We start from the raw sequence: 25,111 nt of genomic DNA on the forward strand, positions 1-25,111 counted from the left end.
ATTTATCTTTTAATTATTCAAATAATTTAATATAATTAAAACATAAGTATAATTCACAAATTCAAGATAATGATATCTGATTAACAACAAAATTATTTGGTTTTGTATACAATTAAAAACATTATCTAAAGTAATTATCCTAATCAATTTATGTATTAAGCAAAAAAATTGATTTTAGTTAATCTAGGGTCCACCACATCATTGCAGACAATTGCCACATTGTGGTTGAATGGAAAAAGACGTGGCTTTGAATATCACCATGTTGTGACTGAAGAACACCATGTTGTGGTGATGCAACAGAATGACAATTATATTTTTCTCCTTCGGGTTTTGTTCAACTTCAAGCAATATACATTTAACCGTTAGAAAACCATACGCTTTGATACCACTGATGAGTTTTACAGGTATTAATGCGGATAAATCCTTAACACTTAAGGGTACATGCAACCTAAAGATCTAAGTCATAACACTATTGATGTAACATTCTATTAAACAACATAAACCCTAGGAACACACTTGATATTTCAAAAATCAAAATAAAGGTTAGGGTTTACATAACTTATTGATTCTTGTAGTAAACATTCAAGAATTATTATTTCAATACTTGGAAGCTAGCACCACAAGTGGCGTGCCTCTCATTGTTCACACTTAATACTAGCAACAAGAAGCTTTTAAGAGAGGAGAGAGAGTATCAATTTTCGGCTATGGCTCTTAGAAAAGAAGTTACTGAAAATTATAGGTCAAGGGTGCCTTTAGTAGTGCAACTTGGAACCCTAGATAACCTAATTTGAATCAAATAATATTAATTCAAATTGGTAATTATCCAACTTCCTATTAATTTGCAAGGAATATTTCAAATACTCTGGAATATCCTAGAAATCGTCCACCTCCTTCCAAGGAAGGTTTTGGACTTTTTCTTATTCAACTATTGAACAATTGCACTTTAACCCTTACATTTTTTAGTAATACAATTAATCCCAAAATTATGTCTAATTAATTTCTACTTAATTATCAATTAAATATTACTATTTCGAATTAATATATAATTTTCCTAACATATTATTAAATTCATTTCTTGATATTTATTACTCAAATAATAAATCAATAAATCAGTCTCTCTCTAAAAGTCAGCTTATTCAATTACTAGGTTTGAAGGCAAACCAAAAGGACTTTGCTAATATTTCAATATTATACTAATTCAGTTATTGGCTTAGACACCTAATCCAAAAACTATGACATAAGTAATATAGTGAGAAGACTCGCCTCGTGAATAATAGACTAACACATTAGCTCTTAGACATAGAAGACAGATACTAAGAAACACCTATTTATAAATATAAAAGTACCCTCTTAGTCTACACTATAAAACCCTCAAGTTGACCAAAAGTCAACGCGGTCAAAGTCAACCCTAGCTGACTTTCCATTTCCTGGCCACCAATAGGCCACGTCGTGGCAACTACACGGAATAACAATCATGGTGACACCAGTCTCCATGTCGTGGGAAGCAGACGGCCACACCGTGGGAAATATACTCGTATAGCTTAATGGATTAAGCTCTTTACCCTTAATCCTATGAACCACAAATCTATAATTTGAACCTTCAAAAGGTCTAGATGGATAAAGTTTTTAACTTTCTCCATAAAGACTTTATACCCCCAAAAGTCCATAAATGTGTTGAATATGCAAGATCTAAGTTGGAACCAAGCACACAAGCACCAAAATGGACTCATTTTTCCTTTAATCTTCACAAAACTTGCTTCAAGCATACAAAATACACGTATAGAGGCTTGGGTATGGATGGGATAGGATCTCAGAGGGTGGAGGCTGCCAAATATGGAAAACCCTAGGAGTTAGTGCCTTTAAATAAGGTACAAACCTAAAGATCTAGGGCTTGTACCAAAATGGCCGCCACACCATAGCCAAAAACCTTACTACATCATGGCATCCACTGCGAATGTGCATCTTATTTCGACATTGCCATGCCGTGGAACCCAATGTGCCATGTTTTGGCCGAGCCAAAATCCTCATAAAAATATTTTTAATTAAATTAAACTTGGAAGAAGCATACTTAGAAAATGGATGTTACAATTTTTGGGGCTACCCATTAAGGAAGCATACTCGAAAGTCATTTAGTTCCATATGCTAACATGCTTAGGGTTTTTCACCAAATGGGATATGATCCAGTTTTATTGATTTTATCAAGGTTCATGATGTCTTGTTTATCGGTTGTCTAGAAGGATATGTTTACCATATTTTTTTAAATGTTTTTCTAAATGATTGTTTGGATCAGATAATGCAAGCAAACTATTTTACATGTTGATATATGCACTCTATAATGATGAGAAGATCGACTCAGGTCAATTACTTGGGGCTCACTTCATTTAAAGTCCAATTTCTACTATGAAAAACTTAGAAACTTTGTGTGCTCACTTTTGGTTTATAGTGGTCAAACATGCTTGTAACATTATTAAATTCCATATATAAATTCCACAGATGAAATATGTACAAATGGTGGTCATTCCAACAATGAATTTTTAGACGTTCGTGACTACTGATGATATAAATTTTCATCATATTGTTTCTATTCTAGAGGTTATGCTTGCAAAGGTTGCTTCTAACAACGAAATTATCAAGCTGTAAAAGCTCATTCCCAAATTCGGTGAACGAAGTATTCCTGCTTCTTTATAGTCTGTTCTTAATGTTGGGGATGTTATGCCAAGGGTTGATGGAAAAAGTTAAAGAGGAAGTCATTGAAGTGGCTATCAATATGAAGCCTAAGCCTTAAAGGAAGCTGAACAAGAAATCTAAAATTTCTATTATTGATGATGATATGTCGGAGAATACAATTAATGATGTTCGTATAGAAGACGATGCTCACAACGATGATGATACTGCAAGGCCATCAGAACAACCAAAGATGGTTGAGAAACCTGTTACATCTGCGATACCCACTACAAATACGAATCTTGATACTTTGTAGATTCCTAAGGTATCATATATTCCTATCACAACTACTACTCATCTCATATCTCCAACTGAAACAAAGATTTCCAAAATGGTCTTAACCAACATTCCATCAACATTTCACAATTTTAATCACTTGTTGTTCCACCAATTCATACACCTCAAACTAGTTTACCAATCTCAACCAATCAAATATTTAAACTATCCACTACTCACCAACCACTCAAAAAACAATCTCAACCATTCCTCAAATAACTCCAGTTAATCCTATTCATACTTTTGGTACGTTATCAAATAATATAGTGCAAAATAATGATAGCCAATCTGGTGATAATGATTATGATTTTTATTTAAATGAAGAAGGGGAAGGAAATCATTCTTTTAAAGGTTTGTTGAACCTATTATGGTATCTAGCCTCATTGATGATGAAAGCGATTTGGATGAGGAATCTACGAATAATCCAATGACAAGAACAGATTATAAAGCTCTTATCCACAAGATGAATATGTTGGTTTATCAAACAAACCTGTTCTCCAACTCTAAATTACAACACATGATGAAAGTAAATGAATCTATTATAAAGACTTTACTTTTTGAAAGTAAATGATTGAGTGAAGAGAATGAAAAGATTGTGCATGATACTACTACGAAGGTATATGTTGTTTTGAACGAGGTCAATGAGCTTAAAACCTCAGTGCTTTCTGATAACACAGCTCACAATCTAAATTTGAATGATGGTGTTAATAATTTTGTTTTGCATTATTGTACTGAAGCCAAAATAGCTGATATCATTACGCATAAAGATACTAAGATTATTTTGCTTAAGGAAGAATTAGTAGTTGTAAGGAATGGATTGGTCAAGAAAGAAGATGAACTACTTCTTAGCAAGGGCAGAATTTTTTGAAATTAATCAAAGGCTTATGAAAATAGCAGAACAGAAGGATGCTCCTTATGTTGATTATATTTCAAAGCTTTTGATGCGAACCTTAAACTTCTATTTGACAAACTCTTACCTTCTGATAGTGGTGTTATGAATAGCGATGCTTATTCGCAACAAGTACCTAATATGTAGAAAAAGCATGAGACTATGAAAAAGATTGTTCTTGGTAATCATCCATTAAAAACACAATCATAAGGAATTACTACTATGATTCCAAATGTTCAAAGTATTACTTATGGATTTGGTACTATAACAATTGTTACTCGACCAGAAGTTGATCCTAATGATGAAGAAGCTCAGAAGAAGCGAGATGAAGAGATTGAAAGAATGAAACAAACTCATATTGAATTGGATCAACAAGAGTCATAGAAACATGAAAAAGCAACGGATGAGGAAATGTTGAAGGCATTAGGCCTCAGTGGACTGTGAGTATAATTATGAATGAAGCCGTTAAGAATGTAGACAATACTGGCTTAATCTAATGTCTTTTTTTGTTGTGCATAACAAGACTGATTGTCAATTGGATTTACTAAGGGTTGGGAAGGATTTCATGTTCAGAATTTTCCCAAACACTATTGTTGTTCCTTTAACTAGTAGTAACTTGAACAAGAAGCTTTTCAAGTTTTATGCTTCACAATCAAAGCCATAATACAAAGTATGGAGCTTAAAGAAAATTTTAGCTATAAAAGAATGTAAATTTGTGGAAGTAGATGAATTTGTGAATTACAAATTAAAAGAATTGAGAGGTAGAAACAATGAAAATTTTGTATTCTCCTTGGTTGATTTTCCCTTGATGAATCCATATGATTGGATTATTTTGTTCAATATCTTTTCCAAAGAAAAGACGAAGTATGCAACTCAACTTCAACATGTGAAAAGGACGATAATATTTTACTTTTAGGAGCTGTGTAAAATGGATGTTGAAGTAGCCAGTTACTTTTAGAAGAATACAAGTGTTGGGCCTAGTAAGCAACCAAATAATCTTGACCATATGCAATACATTTATATTTAGAAAGAGCCTTGTGGAATAGTTTATAAAGTTCATGAGAACAGGGAACTAAAGAACAACATGATGTTTTTACAAGATAAACACTGCTATAGAAAAGAAGTTCTTAGTGGTATGCTTTTCAAAGCTTAAATGTGCAAGATGAACTCTAAGAACGATATCAAATGTATTTCAGACATGTTGCGATGGTGGATGACAGTTCGTATTGTTGTTCTTGGTATTGCTCCTCAAAATTTTCAACAAGTTAAGTGAAGACTACTTTCGCGACTCAACACAAAGGGGGAGATTGTCAGGTCTCGCATTTCATAGGTGTTATGTTTGAGTCTGTTCGCGAAAGATTTTGCAGTGATGTATTTTATAGTCTTCAGCTTGTAAATGCGAATGTAATTTTTGTTTCGTAGTTTGTTACTATGCTTCACAATATTCTTTACTTAGTTGTATTGACGGCCTATCTTAGCTTAGGTGTCATGACCTGATTGGTCATTTCATAACTGACTCCCTTGTAGTGTCCTATTTATAAAGGATGTTAGTTAGAAAGACAGAGTATCTTTTGAGAGGCCTCATTTAGTAATCAAGTTTCTTACTCTCCAATCAAAAATCATATCATATTAACTTATTTGTATTCATTCAATTTTTTGTATTCAAACATTATTTATATCTTCTAAAATCTGATCGATCATACAAATGGTATCAGAGTCAAGGCACGAGACGATGTGTTAGACAGGAACACCGAACCCTATAATGGGGGTTAAAAGTGGGTGCCTACTTGCACCTGATCTGACATTAGCTGAAAATGAGAACTAAACATTCGTTATGAGGGTTGTAGATATATTCTTTGTCCCAGCTCGCTTTAAAGCCATGAGGACAAAAGATCTCATAAGAACTCTGCAGTTAAGCATGTCTAAACGAGAGCAATTCTAAGATAGGTGACACCTGAGAAGTTTTTGTGTCGGCATCCAAAACGGACAATATTATGATATATGTCAAAGAAAATATTACAATAAGGTTATAATATGAACAATTTCAAAGTATTTATTAGTAAATCAAATACGAAAAACATTCAAGCTAAATATAAACAAAATTAAAAATTAGATTACCATAATAAATGGTTATCATTTTTTTTATATTGAAAACACAGTAAGCATGGTGGTTGGCCATTATCATAAAGTATTTTGCTTTTATTAAAAATTAAAAAGGTATTAATTAGAATGCCTATCTATCTTTTTAACTATGATATTATTAATATAAATGACTGAGACAACTAGAATATGCTTATAAAACTCAAGTAAAGTGAACACACCATCACCATGGCAGGCATGCACAGAAATTAATATTCATCACAAAAAATGAGTTCAACATCTTTTTGCATGAGTTCATGAGCATACATTTGATATTCTAATTTCTGAAATGACTAATACTTTATATGTAACAGCTTAAATTAATTAATTAAATAAAAAATCAACCAAAAAGGAGAAAAGGTCCATCAAGTTTAAAGAGATCCAAAATATATCCGTAGAGGCATAGACGCAAATTTCCCAATTTCTTTTATTTGAAAAAACTTTAGGCTTTTTTTTCGACATTGAAAGTTGAAACCATATTCAAAAATATTTGGACAAATTTAGGAAATAGTAGGAAAACAATGACAACAGCTTTGTAAAATATTAAGGCGTTAAAAAAAACTACTTTATAATCATAATCAATGTTTTAAAAATTGGTTTGAACCGGGTTGGACAAAAAACCGAAGGAGAAAGCGGTTCAACAATCATCAGTTTTAGGTTGATTTTTGTATCCGATTTAACCGGACGGTTTTTATAAAAACTCGGTTGAACCGGTCAAAATAAACCAGTTGAACTGGTTAAACCGAATAAAAACACATGAAAAATAATCATTTGCATAATAAACTTTGGTGATTTTTTTCAAGTCTATTTAGTTTTTTTTTTTAAATAAAAACATATGATAAATGATATAAAGTTTTTTAATGTGTTTATATTCATCTAAAACTATATTTTGTTTCGGTATTATAATTTATTTTCTTTAGACGTATATGGATTGATGTAAAACACTAAAACTTATGATTATATGTAATTTTAATGTATTTTGATTGATTTATAACTTATTTTTATGTGCATTTTTAATGTTTGAATTTATAAACGTCAAATTCATGATTTATATATGTATGTATGTGTAGGAAAAAAAAAAGATGAAAATTATAGAAACCGGTTGACCCGACGGTCGAACCGGTTGAACCGAGAACCAATCACCATACGGTTCAACTAAAAAACCGATTTTTAAAACATTATATATGCTACTTGTACAATTTAGCTGTTTTTTTTATCAATTAAATTTATTTAGTTTTCTAAAATGTGTTTGTATGTAGCTTACCAATTAAGATGATGTTTTTTTACTTGATAGCTTTAATACATTAAAAAAGAAAGGGTATATATATATATATATATATATATATATATATATATATATATATATATATATATATATATATATATATATATATATATATTAATTGTTTTGAGTGTACAAGTAACAAAAGCAAAAAGATTATAAGAAAAAAAGGAAAAGGAAAATTCGGCCATGTGGCCTCTCTAGGAGTTACCTGCTTCCACCCCAGCATGCAAGTGTCTAGCCGTTTTTGACTGGTAAGTTTTTTTTTTCACCCCGCTTAGTTTTTTGGCCATAATTTTTTTCTTCTTTGAAAAAAATAATCTGAAAAAACCAAAGTTCTTAAAATTAATTCACTACAGAATTAGCACAATCATGAAATTTTGAAAAAAAAAATATTTTTATTATTTTTTATATTTAAAAATATAGAAAACAAGTTCTTTAGAAATTATAAAAATTTAAGCAATACTTCTACTCACTAATCTAATGACTTTATAAAAAAAATTAAAAATAAGGTGTTTTAGATACCAAACTTGATTTTATAAGATTAAAAGTTTAAAAAAAAAATTGAACATAATATGATGCAAAAAAAAGATTATTCAAAATATTTATGAGTCAAAAATATTTTTGATTCGATATGTTTATGATCTTTATATTGTTATGATCTAAAAATATTTTGATTCAAATATTTAATGATCCTTAATTATTATATTTTTTAGGTTTAAAAAAAATGATTTAAAAATTATAATGATCCAAATGTTGTATTGAATAAAATTTTTATTTAATTTAATGTATTTTGATCCAAATTAATATGATCCAAAAATTTATGATGTATAATATCGTTATGATTCAAAATTTAATGATCTAAAAATAATATGATTTTAAAAAAAATATATGAATGGAAAAAATTTTGATACTTAGTATTCTTCTTATTTAAAATTTTATAATTGTTAAACATTAAAAATTCAAACTGGTATTTAGTTTAAAAAATCAAAAAAATAAATAAATAAATTCAAAAAAGTAAAACAAATAAGAAAAAAGAAAAAACCCTACTATCTTCAAAGATGTAGTAAAGATATTAAAAAATACGAAAAAAAACTAATAATTTAAAAAAACAAAAAAAATACAAAAAACGAAAAAAAAATATAAAAACATTAAAACCGAACATTTATCTATTAAAGAAAAAAAATAAATTTTCTTTAACGAAAAATAAAAAAAAAAATAATTAAAAAAACATAAAAAAAAACAAAATAAATGAAAAAGAAAAAGAAAAAGAAAAAAAAACTCATTTAAATGACATTCTATGGACGTTTGCCGGGTATGATTATTTATTCGAGTTTATATTACATTCCATGCACGTACGCCGCATGTGAATACGTGTCGACCTAGTAAATGGTTTGGACATTTTTTACCTTACTAAAATGACCCGTAGATAATATATAAAGTACCTTTTTATATTTTAGGTTTATTTAAATAAATATAATAAAAATAGAAAGAATAGATCCAAAAGATCATAGTGACGTTTGTGATGAGAACTAATTGACTACATCCCCATAGGGGGGTATAGCAGCTCCCATGTTTGGTTCCTGCAAAAGAAAAAAGAAATAGTGAAGCTCAAGCACAAAAGAGAAAAACTTAAAACCTATGTGGTAATAATAATTATCATGGAGGGTAGGGAGGGATTACGAGTTAACAGTTCAAACATATGGAGGAACAGCGGAAGAGATTTCTTTTCAAGATCTTCACGTGAAGAAGACGATGAAGAAGCATTACAATGGGCAGCCATCGAGAGACTGCCCACAAATCTTCGGTTACAAAGAGGCATACTGACCCAAGAAAAAGGCAGCCCGAAAGAGATTATTGTTAAGAATCTTGGATTGGTTGACAGAATGAAGCTGTTGGAGAGGCTGGTTAAGATAGCTGAGGAAGATAATGAAAAGTTTTTGATGAAGCTTAGAGAAAGAATTGATCGGTAATTAATTTTGAGTGACTTTTTTTAAGTGTTTTTTCTTGTTGGTGGTTTTTTAATTTTTTTAATTGTTTTTCTCTCAGAGTTGGACTTCGGCTTCCTACTATTGAGGTTCGGTTTGAGCATCTGAATGTCGACGCGGAAGCTTATATTGGTGGCAGAGCTTTACCTACTATATACAACTTCTTGGTTAACATCCTAGAGGTTCTTCTTTCTTTCACCTCTAGTAGTTCACAACTCTACATGACCACACCGATACAGGGCACTGCCAGTGTACCCTGTATCGGTATGGTACTCGGTATATCAGTACCGGTCGGTACTACCCGTAGGTATATCAGTACCGGTCGGTACTACCTGGTAACGGGTATCGGAACATCAGGTTATGATACCGGTGGGTAGAACCCAGTACTAATACCCGAATACCCGGGTAATACCATGTACCATAACCGATGTCAGTATATTTTCTCTCATCCAAAAATGCCATATATGGTTTGTTCTCGATTTCACTTTTATGCAAAAGACAAGAATGTCCTTATTCTCGTCATTGGAAATAGTCCTATATAACTTGTCTTGTTCGATGATCAAAAAACAGCAGTAGAAAGCTTTGTAGGCTATTTTTGATGATGATGATAAGGCAATCACATCTTTTTTGCACAAACAAGAGTTAGAGAGCGAGTCTTTGTCCCACCTTTTTAATTCGAACAAAAAATAGTAGTGCTTTTTTGCTCAATGACAACAGTCTTAGTTTCTCAAATTAAGACCATGTTTTCTGAATAGCAATATATAACTAAATTTTGATTCTCTCTTACTTACAAACACAGGGATCCTTAAATTATTTACATCTACTCCCCAGCAGAAAGAAAGCATTACCAATCCTTCATGATGTCAGTGGTATTATTAAGTCTGGCAGGTAAGTTTGTACGGCAGTGGTTGCATTTTAAAGACAATGTCAACCTGTTTATATGCTAAAACCGGGTAATTTGGGATATGTTTTATTGATAATAGGTCAAACAAGTAAATTACAAATTTGGGATATGTTTTATTGATAATAGGTCAAACAAGTAAATTACAAAAAACTAAACAGTTGCTGAAAGTTTACTATAGAGTGTTTGCAACTTATTTTATATTATTATATTAATAAACAGTTTTTCTAAGGGCTAAATTCAAGAAACATACTTTTATATATTTGGCTATTATAGCATCCAATTTCTTCATGCTACAAGCACTTTTTTTTTCTTATTAAGGCATTTTACATTAGAAAAATAGAAGTACAATGCTACAAGTAGTTAAATTTTTTAAGTATGACAATATATTATAATATACAAATGTATGGAAGTATATTGCTATTTTCCTTTTTGCATGTGAGAAGTAACACTGATGAATTCCACAGAATGACATTGCTGTTAGGCCCACCAAGCTCTGGTAAAACAACACTACTTTTGGCTTTAGCTGGAAAACTTGGGTCAGATTTACAAGTAAGCCAAAAGAGTCGAATTTAACATTTCATTAATCTGAAATTGTATTTGTAATGCATGCTACTTTATGTAAAAAATTTGAAACTGAAAACACTGCATTTATGCATTACAAAAGGTATCGGGAAGAGTGACATACAATGGGCATGAAATGGACGAATTTGTCCCTCAACGAACATCTGCTTATATAAGTCAATATGATCTTCATATTGGAGAAATGACAGTCAGAGAAACACTTGCTTTTTCAGCCAGATGCCAAGGAGTTGGAGCAAATTATGGTTCGTAAATCTGTTACAAAAATTTTAGGGCTTTATTTAGATGATAAAGAGCAAATAATTGTCCCACCTTTTTGGGTGGGGTAAAAAATCGAAATTTTTTGTTCCATTGACTTAGTCTTGGTCCAAGTCCGGTGGACCCCACACACAGTATATTTGTTTTGTGTGAAACGGGGCATAAATAAACATGTGTCTACAAAATACAGTAATTGACAAACTTTAATATATTTACACATGACAGGAATCGGTTGTATCCAATTAGGGCATGTTTCTATTTTTTCCTTTTAAATGATGTTTGGAGTAAGTGTTGTGTAAAATAAGATTGTTTCTTTTTCAGAAATGTTGGCAGAATTGTCAAGAAGAGAAAAGGAAGCAAACATCAAGCCTGATCCTGATCTTGACATCTACATGAAAGTAAGGGGAAAATACAGAAAAGCATCATCATTTTATTGATTCAGCCTCTTAACTCTATTTTCTAGTGCTTAAACCTCTTAACTCTAAATGGCGAGGAAAAGTATAATGGTTCAATCACCATTGACAATAGTTTAGTAGATAATCGATAAGTATGATGTTTTTTTTTTCTCTCTTTTTTGTTGTATATCTCCCTTAAGATGATTCAAACTTTAAGTTAATATCCATTCTCTTTTAGCTGTTTTCTGATTTTATCCATTTGACCCGTTAATTAGCATTAAAATATAATTCATTTTGACATAAATATTTGAAATTATACCCTCTAGTTATAAGTAGTAACATCATAAGAACTATATGCACTGCTTCCTGATCTAATCTTCAATATTTCTTGATCAATTCTTTAGGCGTCATCACTAGAAGGACAAGAGGCAAGTGTTGTCACCGAGTATGTTATCAAGGTAATAGCTCAAGAATACTACATTTGTTACACAGGACATGAATAAGACAAGCTTTTCAGGGATACAAGAGACCGAAAAAGAGTTCCTAAAAGTTGCAATTTTTGTCCCATTGATATATGTTATGTTAAAAATGTATCGAATACAAGTGAGTATGTGAGGAAACACAACTAATGCTCCAGTATTTATGTCACATATGCAGATTTTAGGTCTTGAAGTGTGTGCAGATACTGTAGTAGGCGATGAAATGTTCAGGGGCATTTCAGGGGGACAAAAAAAGCGAGTCACAACAGGCGAAATGATGGTGGGGCCATCAAGAGTGTTGCTAATGGATGAGATATCAACGGGTTTAGACAGTTCAACAACGTTCCAAATAGTGAATTCAATTAGGCAATCAATTCACATACTTGAAGGAACTTCTGTCATCTCACTCCTTCAACCTGCACCTGAAACCTATGACCTATTCGATGATGTCATACTTTTAGCAGATGGGCAAATCGTGTATCAAGGTCCTAGAGAAAATGTGCTTGAGTTCTTTGAGTACATGGGTTTCAAATGTCCTGAGAGAAAAGCAGTTGCCGATTTTTTACAAGAAGTAATATTAGCTTTTAGGTTGCATTTCTTACACTGAACAGGATTAGACTAGACCAGACTAGACAAGCTTTTCATGGATACTTTAAATTACAAGTATGAGAAGGGCATTCGTGTCTTTTGCACCGATGAAAGATCAAAAGCAAGCTCCCTCTCCCGCCTTGTTCCACCTTTGTGCGTATTGACATTAGCCCTAGTCTCATTGGACTGGACTAGAAGGGACTAGAAAAGCTCTCTAGGGCTATTTTTTATGATGAGGATGAGGAGGGTATTCACGTCTTTTGCATATATGAAAAATCGAAAACGAGTCCATGTCCAAACCATGTTCCACCTATCTGAGTGGGACAGAAAAAAAAAATGCAATTTTTTGTCCCCTTGACATTTGGGCTATAAGAGGAAGGTGAGTAGGGAATTCATGTGTTTTGCACAGACTAAAGATCGAGAGTGAAACCCTTTCCTACCTTGCACCACCTTTTTAGGGTGGCACAAAAATTTTACATGTTTGTCCCATTAACACAAGTCGAGGGCATTTACGTCTTTTGCATAGAAGATAGACGAATGGTGACTTCCATCCACCTTTTGGGGGGGACAAAAATTTGACATTTTTGTCCTACTAATACCAATTTTAGTCCCAGTCTGGTGTAACAAACGGGGCCTCAAGTTCCTTTATTTTGATAAATTTCATTTTGGAGTTATTGAACTTTCAGCTAATGCTAGTTTCATGCCACAGGTAACATCAAAGAAAGATCAAGAGCAATACTGGATAAGAAAAAATGAAGCTTACAGTTTTGTTACAGTGCAAGAATTCTCAGAAGCATTTCGGTTGTTTCATGTGGGAAGAAAACTAGGTGATGAACTTGGTGTTGCATTTGACAAAACAAAGAGTCACCCTGCAGCTTTAACTACAAAAAAATATGGTGTTAGCAAAAAAGAATTGCTAAAAGCTTGCATATCTAGAGAATACTTGCTTATGAAAAGAAACTCCTTTGTGTATATATTCAAAATGACACAGGTAAGTAATTAAATAAACAAGCATGATAAGCTTTCTAGGGGTATTTTTTATGATAAGGGCATTTACATCTTTTTTCGCATGGACAAACACAAATTGCAGTGTTCATTACTCTTAAGTACTTTACATGTTAACTTTTCAGCTTACGTTTTTGGCTACAACAACAATGACACTATTCCTACAAACTGAGATGCCAAAAAAAACAATATTGGATGGAACAGTTTACATGGGTGCTATGTTTTTCACGTTACTCACAATTACTTTCAATGGATTCTCTGAGCTTGGTTTAAGTATTATAAAACTTCCTGTGTTCTACAAACAAAGAGACCTTCTATTCTATCCTGCATGGGTATACTCACTACCCACATGGTTCCTCAAGATCCCAGTCACGATTCTTGAAGTTGCCGTATGGGTAATCTTGACGTATTATGTCGTAGGGTTTGATCCAGATGCCGGAAGGTAATGATTTGTTGAGTAAATTAATTTTGGTCCCTCAGTTTATCACATATTTTTGGTTTTGGTCCCGAAAAGAATCAGATTGAAATTTTGGTCCATCTATCCTAATAAATGAAAATGTTTTTACGGCTTATCATTTCCTCAAGATTTTTGTCACATGTCATTATGTGAGTTTTTGAATTACTTAAATTTCACATGTCTGTTATTATATATGTTAAGTATTTATTATATTAAATGTGTAGATCAACACTATAGTTAATAAAACATTTATTATTTAAGGTAAATATATTTTTCTTCATAAAATGAATATAATAATAAATAGTTTGGTTTTTCTACCACTAAAAACATTTATTATGATTTTTTTGTTACATAATTAAAATAATGAAATATTATAAAACAATATTGTCAAAATTGAGATATAATAAAATATATTTTGTTAAACTTTGAAATGAAGTAGACATTAAAAACATTTAATGTTTACACCTTGATATAAAACTTTTATTTTTAAAAAACTCGTGTAGTACACGAGTCTCACACCTAGTATCTCAATATTTCCAAACGATTTTGGTCTGATTGTTGATTTTAAATGGCCATTTTGCTCAGGCAGGAAACCTTGAAAAAGAAAGAGTATACCACATGGACGAAATTTGTAATCTTTTTTTAGTTTATAATTAAACTATTTCCTATATTATCATGGTTTGTTATTTTTAAGATAAAACTGCAAAAATGGTCCTTGTGGTTTGCATTTTTTCCGGGTTTTGGTTCATATGTCGATAAATTTGAAAAATTGCCCTTTTGAGCAAGTTTCCTTGCGGAATTAGTCCCTAAAAAAGTTGATCAAAAAAAATATCAGTGGGCCAAGGGACAAAATGGTCATTTAAATGAACCAAGGTCCCATTTGTTACGCCAGCCATAACATATAGGACGGCCTTGTACTAGAGATTTAGAGTGTTGTCAATGGGACAAAATTTGCAACTTATTGTCATACCAAAAAGGTGGGACATGAACTCCCTTTCGATCTGTCATCTATGGAAAAGACATGAACGTCCTCCTCATCTGCATTATAAAAAATTAGCTTTTAAAGCTTGTCATGTCTCATCCTATTTTGTCGGTTTTTGTCCGGTCTAGTCATGTCTCATGTAAGAAACACAACATAATCATCTACTTTATTGCGCATATATATTGCAGGTTTTTCAAACAAATGCTTCTGCTCATATGCATTAACCAGATGGCTTCAGCAGTATTTCGTTTCATAGCAGCATTAGGACGGAATATCATTATTGCCAACACAATTGGCTCATTCTCATTTCTTGCATTTCTTGTGTTGGGTGGATTCGTCTTGGCCCGAGGTAATATATATATATATATATATATATATATATATATATATATAAAATTTGTATAACTTCATCTTCTTGTTGCACCTATAGATGATATAAAGAGCTGGTGGGCATGGGGCTACTGGATTTCACCTTTAATGTATGGGCAGAATGGTATGGCTGTCAATGAATTCCTTGGAAAGGATTGGAGACAAGTAAGCCCTTATTTGAGCTCATACAATGTTTCTTTTTTACTTAATATATAAAGATCGACTTAAAAATGAGGCTTTCCTCATTAAGTTCTAACCTTATACAAAATTTCCCTCATTTGTTTTTTTTTTCTTCTATTTCCCCAAATGTACTGTCATTTTCTCGGTTATTTTTAAACATCATTTATCCAGACAACACTTAGTGGACAAAAAGAATAAATAAAGCTTATAAGATACGTTATTTAAGCTTATGGAGTAAATTTGTGTTCAGGTTTTACCAAACTCTACAGAAACATTAGGTGTTGCTGTCCTTAAGTCTAGGGGACTTTTCATTGAAGCAAAATGGTATTGGATCTCTGTAGGTGCTTTACTTGGATATATGTTTGTCTTCAATATCTTCAACATCTTGGCTCTCACTTTCCTAAACCGTAAGGATTCAAATTACACCTTATATTCTCCATCATTATTATTGTAAGCTCCAAAAAGGTAAAAAACTTATTCCTATAATGAATTATGACTTTATATCTAATGCAGCCTTGGAGAAGCCTCAGGCAGTTCTATCTAAGGAAGAATTGGCTGCACGGAATGCTATAAAAACAGGAGACACGATTGAATTATCAGTGAGAGATTCATCAGGTGTGTCATCAACAACTAAATATAGATCATTGGATTTGTAAAGTTAACATAAAAAAAAAAAAAACAACAAAAACAAAATATAAATATATGCAGAAACAAAAGAAGTTCCAAGAAGTGTATCCTCAAAGTCAATGCCAACAAGAGTAGGCACGTCTATAATTGAAGCAGAAAAAAGAAAGAGGCGTGGAATGGTTCTACCTTTTGTTCCCCTTTCCCTCACATTCGATGAAATCAGATACTCGGTGGCTATGCCTCAGGTAACTTACACCCCATTTGCTATGTATGAAATGAAATGAAAAAACAAAGCTGAACATCAAACAATTACCCATTTTAACATTTTTTTCTAAGACCAAAAAGAACATGATGGGTGTATTCCTTTTTTTCTAACTTAAATGGATTTTCAAAAATACCCTTATATGTCAATTATGTGTTTTATTTAAATTTAAATTTTGATTTTAATTATTAAAAAGTTTTAAATCTTTTAAATTAGTTTGAAACAGATAAATCAAATTTAATCTATATGATATAATATTACACATAACAAATATGGCACACATAATATCATTGTAAAATTCTAACACCAAATAAATATAAATTTCAAAGTTGAAGGACCAAATTGTACAAAAGAAACTTTAACACCATATTTGGTGTTTTACTATTCACCAACACCATTTGAGTGAAAGAAGTGATTTGGTTAGAGTGATTTTACACAAAATAAATGGTGTAAAATATGGGAATGAGATAAAAAAAACAGAATTTTTTTTCATACAAAAAAATACGGAATTCCATCTATGTAAAAGACGTAAATGTCATTCTCACTCATCATCGAAAATAGCCCTAAAAGTTGTTGTGTTCTCATCCACATTTCCTAAAACCCAAAAATTCCATCATTCTCATACTAATTAAATATGATGTTGCAGGAAATGAAAGCTCAAGGGGTTCCAGAAGACAAGCTAGAATTGTTGAAGGGTGTTAGTGGTAGTTTTAGGCCGGGGGTTCTCACAGCTCTAATGGGGATTAGTGGTGCTGGTAAGACTACTTTAATGGACGTCTTAGCGGGTCGAAAAACGGGTGGGTACACCGAGGGAAGGATCAGTATATCCGGGTACCCAAAGAAACAAGAAACATTTGCTCGCATATCCGGATACTGTGAGCAAACCGATATTCATTCCCCACATGTCACTGTATCCGAATCCCTACAGTATTCCGCGTGGCTAAGGTTGCCTCCCGAAGTTGATTCACCAACTAAAAAGGTTAAAATAATTAATTGAGAGAAAAGTACAAGATGCGGATAAATGTTTTTATTTTATAATTAACTTTTATTATTTACATCTTATGATTTTCAGATGTTTATTGAGGAGGTGATGGAGCTTGTGGAGCTAACTCCACTAAGCAAAGCGCTTGTGGGTTTGCCGGGTGTGAATGGGCTTTCGACAGAACAAAGAAAGAGACTCACAATTGCAGTTGAGTTAGTGGCAAATCCGTCCATAATTTTTATGGATGAGCCGACATCTGGATTGGATGCAAGGGCGGCGGCTATAGTCATGAGAACAGTTAGAAACACTGTTGACACAGGTCGAACTGTGGTGTGTACGATACATCAGCCAAGCATTGACATTTTTGATGCTTTTGATGAGGTATAAATTTTTGATCAGATAAACTTAAGGTGTTTTGTTTTCTGTTAAATGCAAGAAATAGCAACATATTTTTATTGGTTTGTTTATTATATCATCATGCATTCATTTCTCCCTATTACAGCATTATAGTTTGAGAAATCTACCAGTTATAAATGTTGTATTTTACATTGCCATAATTGGCTAAATTTTTCATGGCATAATGCCCTAATAAGAAAAACTTAAAGTACAATGTTAAAATTAAGTAAATTTTTTGAAGTACAACGCCTTAATAAGAAAAGAAATGAAAGCAAAGTGTTATAATAAGAAGAAACGAATGTACGTTGGTATTTTTCTGCATTTAGCTAATTGAAGACGAAAAAAAAAAACTAAATACTGAATTTTCAACTTGCAGCTACTTCTTTTAAAACGAGGAGGTGAAGAGATATACTTTGGTCCATTAGGCCGTCATTCTTGTCATTTGATCAAGTACTTTGAGGTGAGTACATACCAGTATTTAATCCTTCTAGCTACGTCTGTTACATGGGTTACGAACAAGGGAGGACGCAAGATTTCGTAGTAGGTGTTAACGGCGGCACCTGTTTTTTTATGGAATGGCAAAATAGTAGAAAAAATAAAAAATTCGAAAATTTTTACATTGCGTCCGAAAAAACAGGGGTTTCCGGGGCCACTATGGGCACCATAGTGGAACCGCCCCTAGTTACGAAGGGCATTATTGTCTTTTTAACATGTACGAGATATGTCCCATTGAAAGTTACAATTTTGTCCTATTGACATTGGTCTTAAAGACTGTTTCGTTTACAAAACGAATGAACTGTTTGAAATCTGAATGCGAGTAAAATGACCATTTTACCCTTTTACATGCATTAAGTAAAAAATAAACGGTTATATACATAGGGCTGAGTTATTGTAAAAACTAAAAAAAACGTGTGAACTTGCGAACTCATAATCAACTCATCATTTTTCAACACCAAAAACACAAATCTTCTCCTAATAGTGCGTCTAAGCCATATCTAGGCTCAAAAAAAATTTGACAATTTTTTTTATTTATTTTCTAAATCTACATGTATACACAATCAGCAGTTGTACGGACTGCTAATGAGCATAATCAGCAATCATATGGACTGCGGATGTGCACAATTAGCAGCCATATGGAGCAATCAACAGTATATATGACTGCGTATAGTGCTCATCAGCAGTCATACAAGAAAACCAAAAAAAAAAAAAAAAAAAAAACGTCAAATCTTTTTTTTTAGCCTAGATATGGCTTAGATGCACCATTTGGAGAAGATTGGTGTTTTTCGTGTTGAAAAATAATGAGTTGATTATGAGTTCATATGTTCTCACAAATCTTTGGTTCTCAAAAGAACCTGACTCTCTCTCTCTCAATATATATATATATATATATATATATATATATATATATATATATATATATATATATATATATATATATATATATATATATATATATATATATATATGTCCCTATCAAGTCAAAAAGAAACAGCCACTTAGTCTATGTCAATCATGTACTGTTTAACAAATGGAGCATCTATATCTTTTATTCAAAAATAACATCAATAACTAATCATGATTTTAGGAGATTGATGGAGTGAACAAAATTAAAGATGGTTACAATCCGGCAACATGGATGTTGGAGGTGACCTCAGAAGCACAAGAATCAGCTTTAGGTGTTGACTTTGCTGAAATATACAAAAACTCAGATCTATACAAGTAGGGTGATTCCACCTATCTACACTCTTATGTTGACTTTCTTGACATTTGGTGTTGACTTTTGGTTACTAATTTAGGAGAAATAAGGAAGTGATAAACGGAAACAGCCAACCGCCACCTGGCTCCACTGATATACACTTTCGTACACAATATTCCCAATCTTTTTGGACACAGTGTATAGCATGTCTATGGAAACAACATTGGTCATATTGGCGGAATCCACCATACACTGCTGTAAGGTTTTTGTTCACAACATTTATCGCGCTGATGTTTGGGACAATCTTTTGGGATATGGGGTCGAAAAGGTAAAAAGAAAGATGAGGCGAAAAGGGGGAAACCTTGAATTAAAAATATCTTTTAATTTGCTTGATTCTGACTATAGAAACTATTGGATATAGGGAAAAACAACAAGATCTGTTTAATGCGATGGGTTCTATGTATGCTGCTGTAACATATATTGGAGTACAAAATGCGGTATCCGTGCAGCCTGTTGTGTCTATTGAAAGAACGGTTTTTTATAGGGAAAGAGCTGCTGGGATGTACTCGGCTTTTCCATATGCTTTTGGACAGGTAAAGTGTTGTCTGAATAAATGGTGTTATAAAAATATTTGAGAAAATGATGTCATATTTAGGGAAATGGAAAGACAAAAATAAATGAGAAAAATTGTGAAAAGTTAGGGCTTAATGGGGAAAGTCTTCATTCTCTTACTTTATATATTAAGTTATTTTTCAACATTAAGTCAAAATGAAAAAACTGATATATAGCTTACTAGATTTAGTGTTGTCTCTGATAAGTAGATTAAGGTAGTGTTTGGTATTATTGAATTAGGTAAGGTGCTGAAATGGTTCATTTTTGTGGATTTTCATTCCTTAATGACGGTTGTTTGTTTTTTTCCATCATGGAATAGAATGATAATTTGCAATGTAACATATTTTTATTTATGTAATTTTTTAAGAAAAAATAATTTTCATGAAATTAGAGTTTTATTTTTTCAAATAAAAACAATATTTATTTCTATTACGACTTATTTGAGGTTAAATAGGCTTTTATAGGGTTAGATGTTTGGTTTTTTATATCAAAGTTCTTTAATTAAACGTAAACTAATGTATAGAATAGAGCTTATATTTTCAGATAATTAATATATAAAATTCATATGAAAAATCATTACATTCCTACATGCAACATGATCATGAAAATAGAATGTAATAACTCATTCCATTCTATCTGATTAAAAATAAAAGTAATATTCATATAAACTAGAAGGACAATAAGAAATAAATTTGTTACTTATAGATGTAATTATGTTATGCAGGTTATGATTGAGATACCATATATTTTTGTTCAAACAATTGTATACGGGATTATTGTATACGCGATGATTGGATACGAGTGGACAATAGTGAAATTCTTTTGGCAACTCTTCTTTATGTTCTTCACATTACTCTACTTCACATTTTATGGGATGATGACAGTTGCAGTCACACCTAACCACAACATCGCTGCTATAATCGCATCTGCTTTTTTTGCACTGTGGAATCTTTTCTCCGGGTTCATTGTTCCATGGACAGTAAGTATAGAATTGTTTTTTGAGTAAATTACAAAAATAGCCCATAAGTTTTATATTTTTTTCACTTTTGGAACCTAAACTTTCGCTTTACAATTTCTGTCCTAAATGAAGGCTTTCGAAATTTTTGGTCTTCATTTTGAAGGCCAAAAACTATAAAAACCACTGTACTTTGGGTTTTTTTTTTCTTTAAACACTAAAAGAAATTTTTTTTCTTGTTTTAGCACTGAGAGTTTATTTTTTTAAAACAACCATGATGAGTTTTTTTATTGTAATGAGCTACAAACAAGAATTGGAAGAATATATTTCTACTTAAAGGTGGTTTTCTTGGAAAAAACATCAAAGTTATAGTGGTTAAATCATAAAAAAAAAATATTAGAATGGTTAAATGGCACAAATTCCAACCGTTTTATAGAATTTAAAATTTTATGTGGTGGTCTTCAGAAAAAAAAAAAAATTATTTTGGTGGTTAAACCAAAAAAATAAACAAAGTGCGGTGGCTTTTGTTGATATTAACCTATTTTGAAAAATCCTAATGATTGTTTAAGATGAAAATGACAAATTTACCCTTTATCTAGTTTCTTTTACAAATATACTAACATCATTTTACCATTTTACCTGTTTACCCCAGAGGATACCCATATGGTGGAGGTGGTACTACTATATATGTCCTGTTGCTTGGACACTATACGGATTAGTTGTTTCCCAATTTGGAGATATGAAAGACAAGCTAGAATCGGGTGAAACGGTTTCAGAGTTTGTCAGCAATTATTTTGGGTTTGACTATGACTTTTTAGGGTATGTTGCTATAATTAATATCGGATTTGCTGTCCTATTTGGGTTCATTTTTGCATACTCTATCAAGGCATTTAACTTTCAAACACGGTAATAAAAGGATCATCAAAGCCATAAAGTCCAAAAATCAGGTCATTTCTTAAAAGATCGCCAGAAGACACAACAAAGAAATTTTAAATTATTTCTTTTACACAATTCGATGTGGTTTAATACTGGTGATTAACTGAGCTTTGAATCAAGGCTCAAGAGAACTAAAATATTCATGCTTTTATGTATTTATATCAAGGGAAGGACAAATGTTTTAACAATTTGCACTACATAAATTTTGTGCATGTTACAGACTTTACAGTAGTTTCTTTTAGTCTTTGGTATAATAGAATTTGAGGAAGGAGTAGAAATGTTCATTCTATTGGAATGGAAAAGGAAGTTTGTTTTGCATGGTGGAATATAATGAAAAAAAATGGGTAACCACAATGGAAAAGGGAAACTTGTAGAAACAGATCCAAGAAGGAGACACGAAATTAGGCTTCAATTGAATATCAGTAGCCTTAAACATTATTCTCATGGGGAATTATCTCCGATTGAAGTGATTTAATCCTAATTTTCAAAAAATAATAAGTTTCACTCTCATCTTGGGCCAATATACCCAGATTAGTGAAACCGAAAAATATTGGACCTTCTACCCTAGATTTTGACCTAGTAAGCTTCTTACCCATGGCCACAGACAAAGAAGAAGAAAAAATGATAAAGGAGATAGAGAGAACATTTACCTAAATTTGAAAACTTTATCCATTAAGTCGCTTAGAATATCCAAGTCACTTAAAAGAACCAAATCTCAGGTTATGAGTAACTTATGAGATAAGAGATTAAGTGCTTAATTAGGAGGTTGTCAAGGCGATAGCTAGAAGCTGGAATTTGTAGCTTTTATTTGTTATATGAGTGTTTCGCGAAAGTAACCGAAAGCTTTTGAAATATGTAAAATTACATTAAAAAAAGGCAATTGTTTAAATGCTAATTGTGAAGCATAATAAATAAATAAATAAATTTCTATACTATAATTTTCATCATCGACATCAATTTTCCATGACTATGTTCCATCACAAAAATCAAAAGTTATATTGCAACGTAAAAATTATAGATAAAATCATCGACATCAAGGATTTAGTAGTCTTCTCTCCATTTGAGAGTAGAAAATGGTGTATGCATGGATTTCCTTTGAGCCATGCACAAGTTCTTGGCTATTTTGATATTCTAGAGAGTTAGTGTTTGAGTTTTAGTTTAAGTGGTTCATTGAAATAGATAAATTTGGAAATTTTATCCATTAAGTCACTTAGAAGAACCAGATCTGAGGTTACTCATAACCTGTGACTTAAGAGATTAAGTGCTTAATTAGGAGGTTGTAAAGTCGATAGCTACAAGCTGAAAGTTGTAGCATTTATTTGTTATATGAGTGTTTCGCGAAAGTAGCCGGAAGCTTTTGAAATATGTAAAATTACATTAAAAAAAGGTAATTGTTTAAATGCTAATTGTGAAACATAATAAATAAATAAATAAATTTCTAAACTATAATTTTCAAAATTTAGCAATTTTCCATGACTATGTTCCATCACAAAAATCAAAAGTTATATTGCAACGTAAAAATTATTGATAAATACGTCAAGCATTCCATATTAAAGTAACTTTAAAGACCCAAAAATCAAGGGTAAAAATTTCATTTTTAATATAGCTAAACATTGATATCATTTATTTCAAACATTTCAAATCATCATTAAGTAAAACATTTATCAGAGGTCATCCCAAAATCATTCATTGCAGAAATCATAGGTGTATGCACTGCGATCAATCTGAGCTCTTCCTTTCCAAAACAATGATACTTGAAACCATAAACAATCATGTAAGCACGAAACTTAGTGAGTTCCCCCAAAGCACACCACACACACAATCCACATATCACATAACCTATTAGCTATAAAAGCTACATATATCACATAAGCCATGCATACATAAACCTGTAAGGATGTCATGGGCGAAACGCGGTCTTCTCCACGTCCTCCTCTCTGACCCGGACCTGATGATACCCAGACCTCAAGTCTATCTTGGAAAACCAAGATTCACCCTGTAACTGATCAAAGAGATCATCTATCCTCGGGAGTGGATAACGGTGCTTCATCGTCATTTCAACTCCCTATAATCAATGCATATCCAGTGCGAACCATCCATCTTCCTGACGAAGAGTATCGGCGCTCCCCACATGGGACTTCTTGGACAAATGAACTGCTTGCCCAGTAGTTCCTACAGCTGTGATGACAACTCTTGCATCTCTGGTGGCGCCAATCAATACGACGCCTTGGCGATAGGGGCCGCATCCGGCACCAGGTCGATCCGAAACTCAACCTGCCTCTCCGGAGGTATCCCTGGTAACTCCTCCAAAAATATATCAGCAAACTGCCTGACTACTGGAACCTCTGAAACTAAAATCTGATCCCTGGCCCGCGTATCTACCACATATGCTAGTGTAGCACCTAGTTCTTGGTACGTATTCTTTTATTAATAATTTTGTATTTTGGCCTTGGACTCGGCGAGTTGAAGGACCAACTCGGCGAGTAGAAGCCGGATGAGACACGGGGTTTAAGCAGTGGACTCGACGAGTCGGGTCCCGGACTCGGCGAGTAGGCCCTGTCTGGACAAAAACCCTAACCCGAGGGTTTGCACCCTATTTAAACACCTTAACTCGGCCTCCTTCGTCCCATTTGCTCCCAGAAGACCCCCATAGCAAACCCTAGCCGTTATTGAAGCAATCTAAGGCATTTGGAGTGATTTTGGTGGTTTTGTGACCCAAGGAAGGAAGGAAAAGCTTGAAGGATCAAGAGGAGGCTAGAAGGATCCGATTTTGAGCATCATTTGCAGTCTTCAGAAGGTATAAAGTCTATACATTGTTTGTTCTTTTGATAGATCCCATTTTGTGGAGTTCTAGGGCTTTTCTAAGCCATTTTGGTCACCAACCTTGATTGCAAGCATGGTTAGGGGTTGATGTTTTAGATCTAGGCCCTTAGAGGGGTTACAAGGTAGAAAGGAGTGGCTCTTGCACTCAAAGAAGGCCCCATGCATTGTAAGAGATTGTTTTAGGGCTTTTTGAGCTCAAAGTCCCATGCAAGCATGTAAAGGTTGTAACTTTACTTGCTAGATCGATTGTAGAAGCATAGACCTATCTTTTGATCAAGGGTAGTACACCAGAAATCGAAGATTTAGTAAGAGGATGTGACCAACTCGA

The 25,111-nt window shown here is 32.6% G+C and overlaps 1 protein-coding gene across 1 annotated transcript; it reads left to right on the forward strand.

Annotated features, from left to right (window-relative positions):
- The first annotated feature begins 8,861 nt into the window (after positions 1-8,861).
- Positions 8,862-22,186, forward strand: LOC145052640 (pleiotropic drug resistance protein 1-like). The gene is made up of 23 exons (XM_079000493.1): positions 8,862-9,279; positions 9,360-9,480; positions 10,098-10,186; positions 10,667-10,751; positions 10,867-11,026; positions 11,361-11,437; positions 11,839-11,892; positions 12,092-12,484; positions 13,211-13,492; positions 13,632-13,948; positions 15,134-15,294; positions 15,376-15,479; positions 15,745-15,901; positions 16,008-16,109; positions 16,203-16,366; positions 17,030-17,362; positions 17,456-17,746; positions 18,138-18,221; positions 19,347-19,480; positions 19,558-19,785; positions 19,879-20,050; positions 20,794-21,048; positions 21,677-22,186. Exons 1-23 carry the CDS (start codon positions 8,972-8,974, stop codon positions 21,932-21,934), a joined length of 4,329 nt encoding a protein of 1,442 aa, XP_078856619.1. The 5' UTR covers positions 8,862-8,971; the 3' UTR covers positions 21,935-22,186.
- Positions 22,187-25,111: the final 2,925 nt, after the last annotated feature.

This window comes from Lactuca serriola, chromosome 5 (genome assembly GCF_051521515.1).
Source record: "Lactuca serriola cultivar US96UC23 chromosome 5, Lser_US96UC23_V15, whole genome shotgun sequence".
Taxonomy (NCBI): domain Eukaryota; kingdom Viridiplantae; phylum Streptophyta; class Magnoliopsida; order Asterales; family Asteraceae; genus Lactuca; species Lactuca serriola.

Coding starts and splice junctions, on each gene's coding strand:
- LOC145052640 (XM_079000493.1), top strand. CDS start 8,972: ATGGAGGGTAGGGAGGGATTACGAGTTAACAGTTCAAACATATGGAGG. Junction 15,480..15,744: donor TTGGAAAGGATTGGAGACAA/GTAAGCCCTTAT, acceptor ATTTGTGTTCAG/GTTTTACCAAACTCTACAGA. Junction 21,049..21,676: donor GGTTCATTGTTCCATGGACA/GTAAGTATAGAA, acceptor TGTTTACCCCAG/AGGATACCCATATGGTGGAG.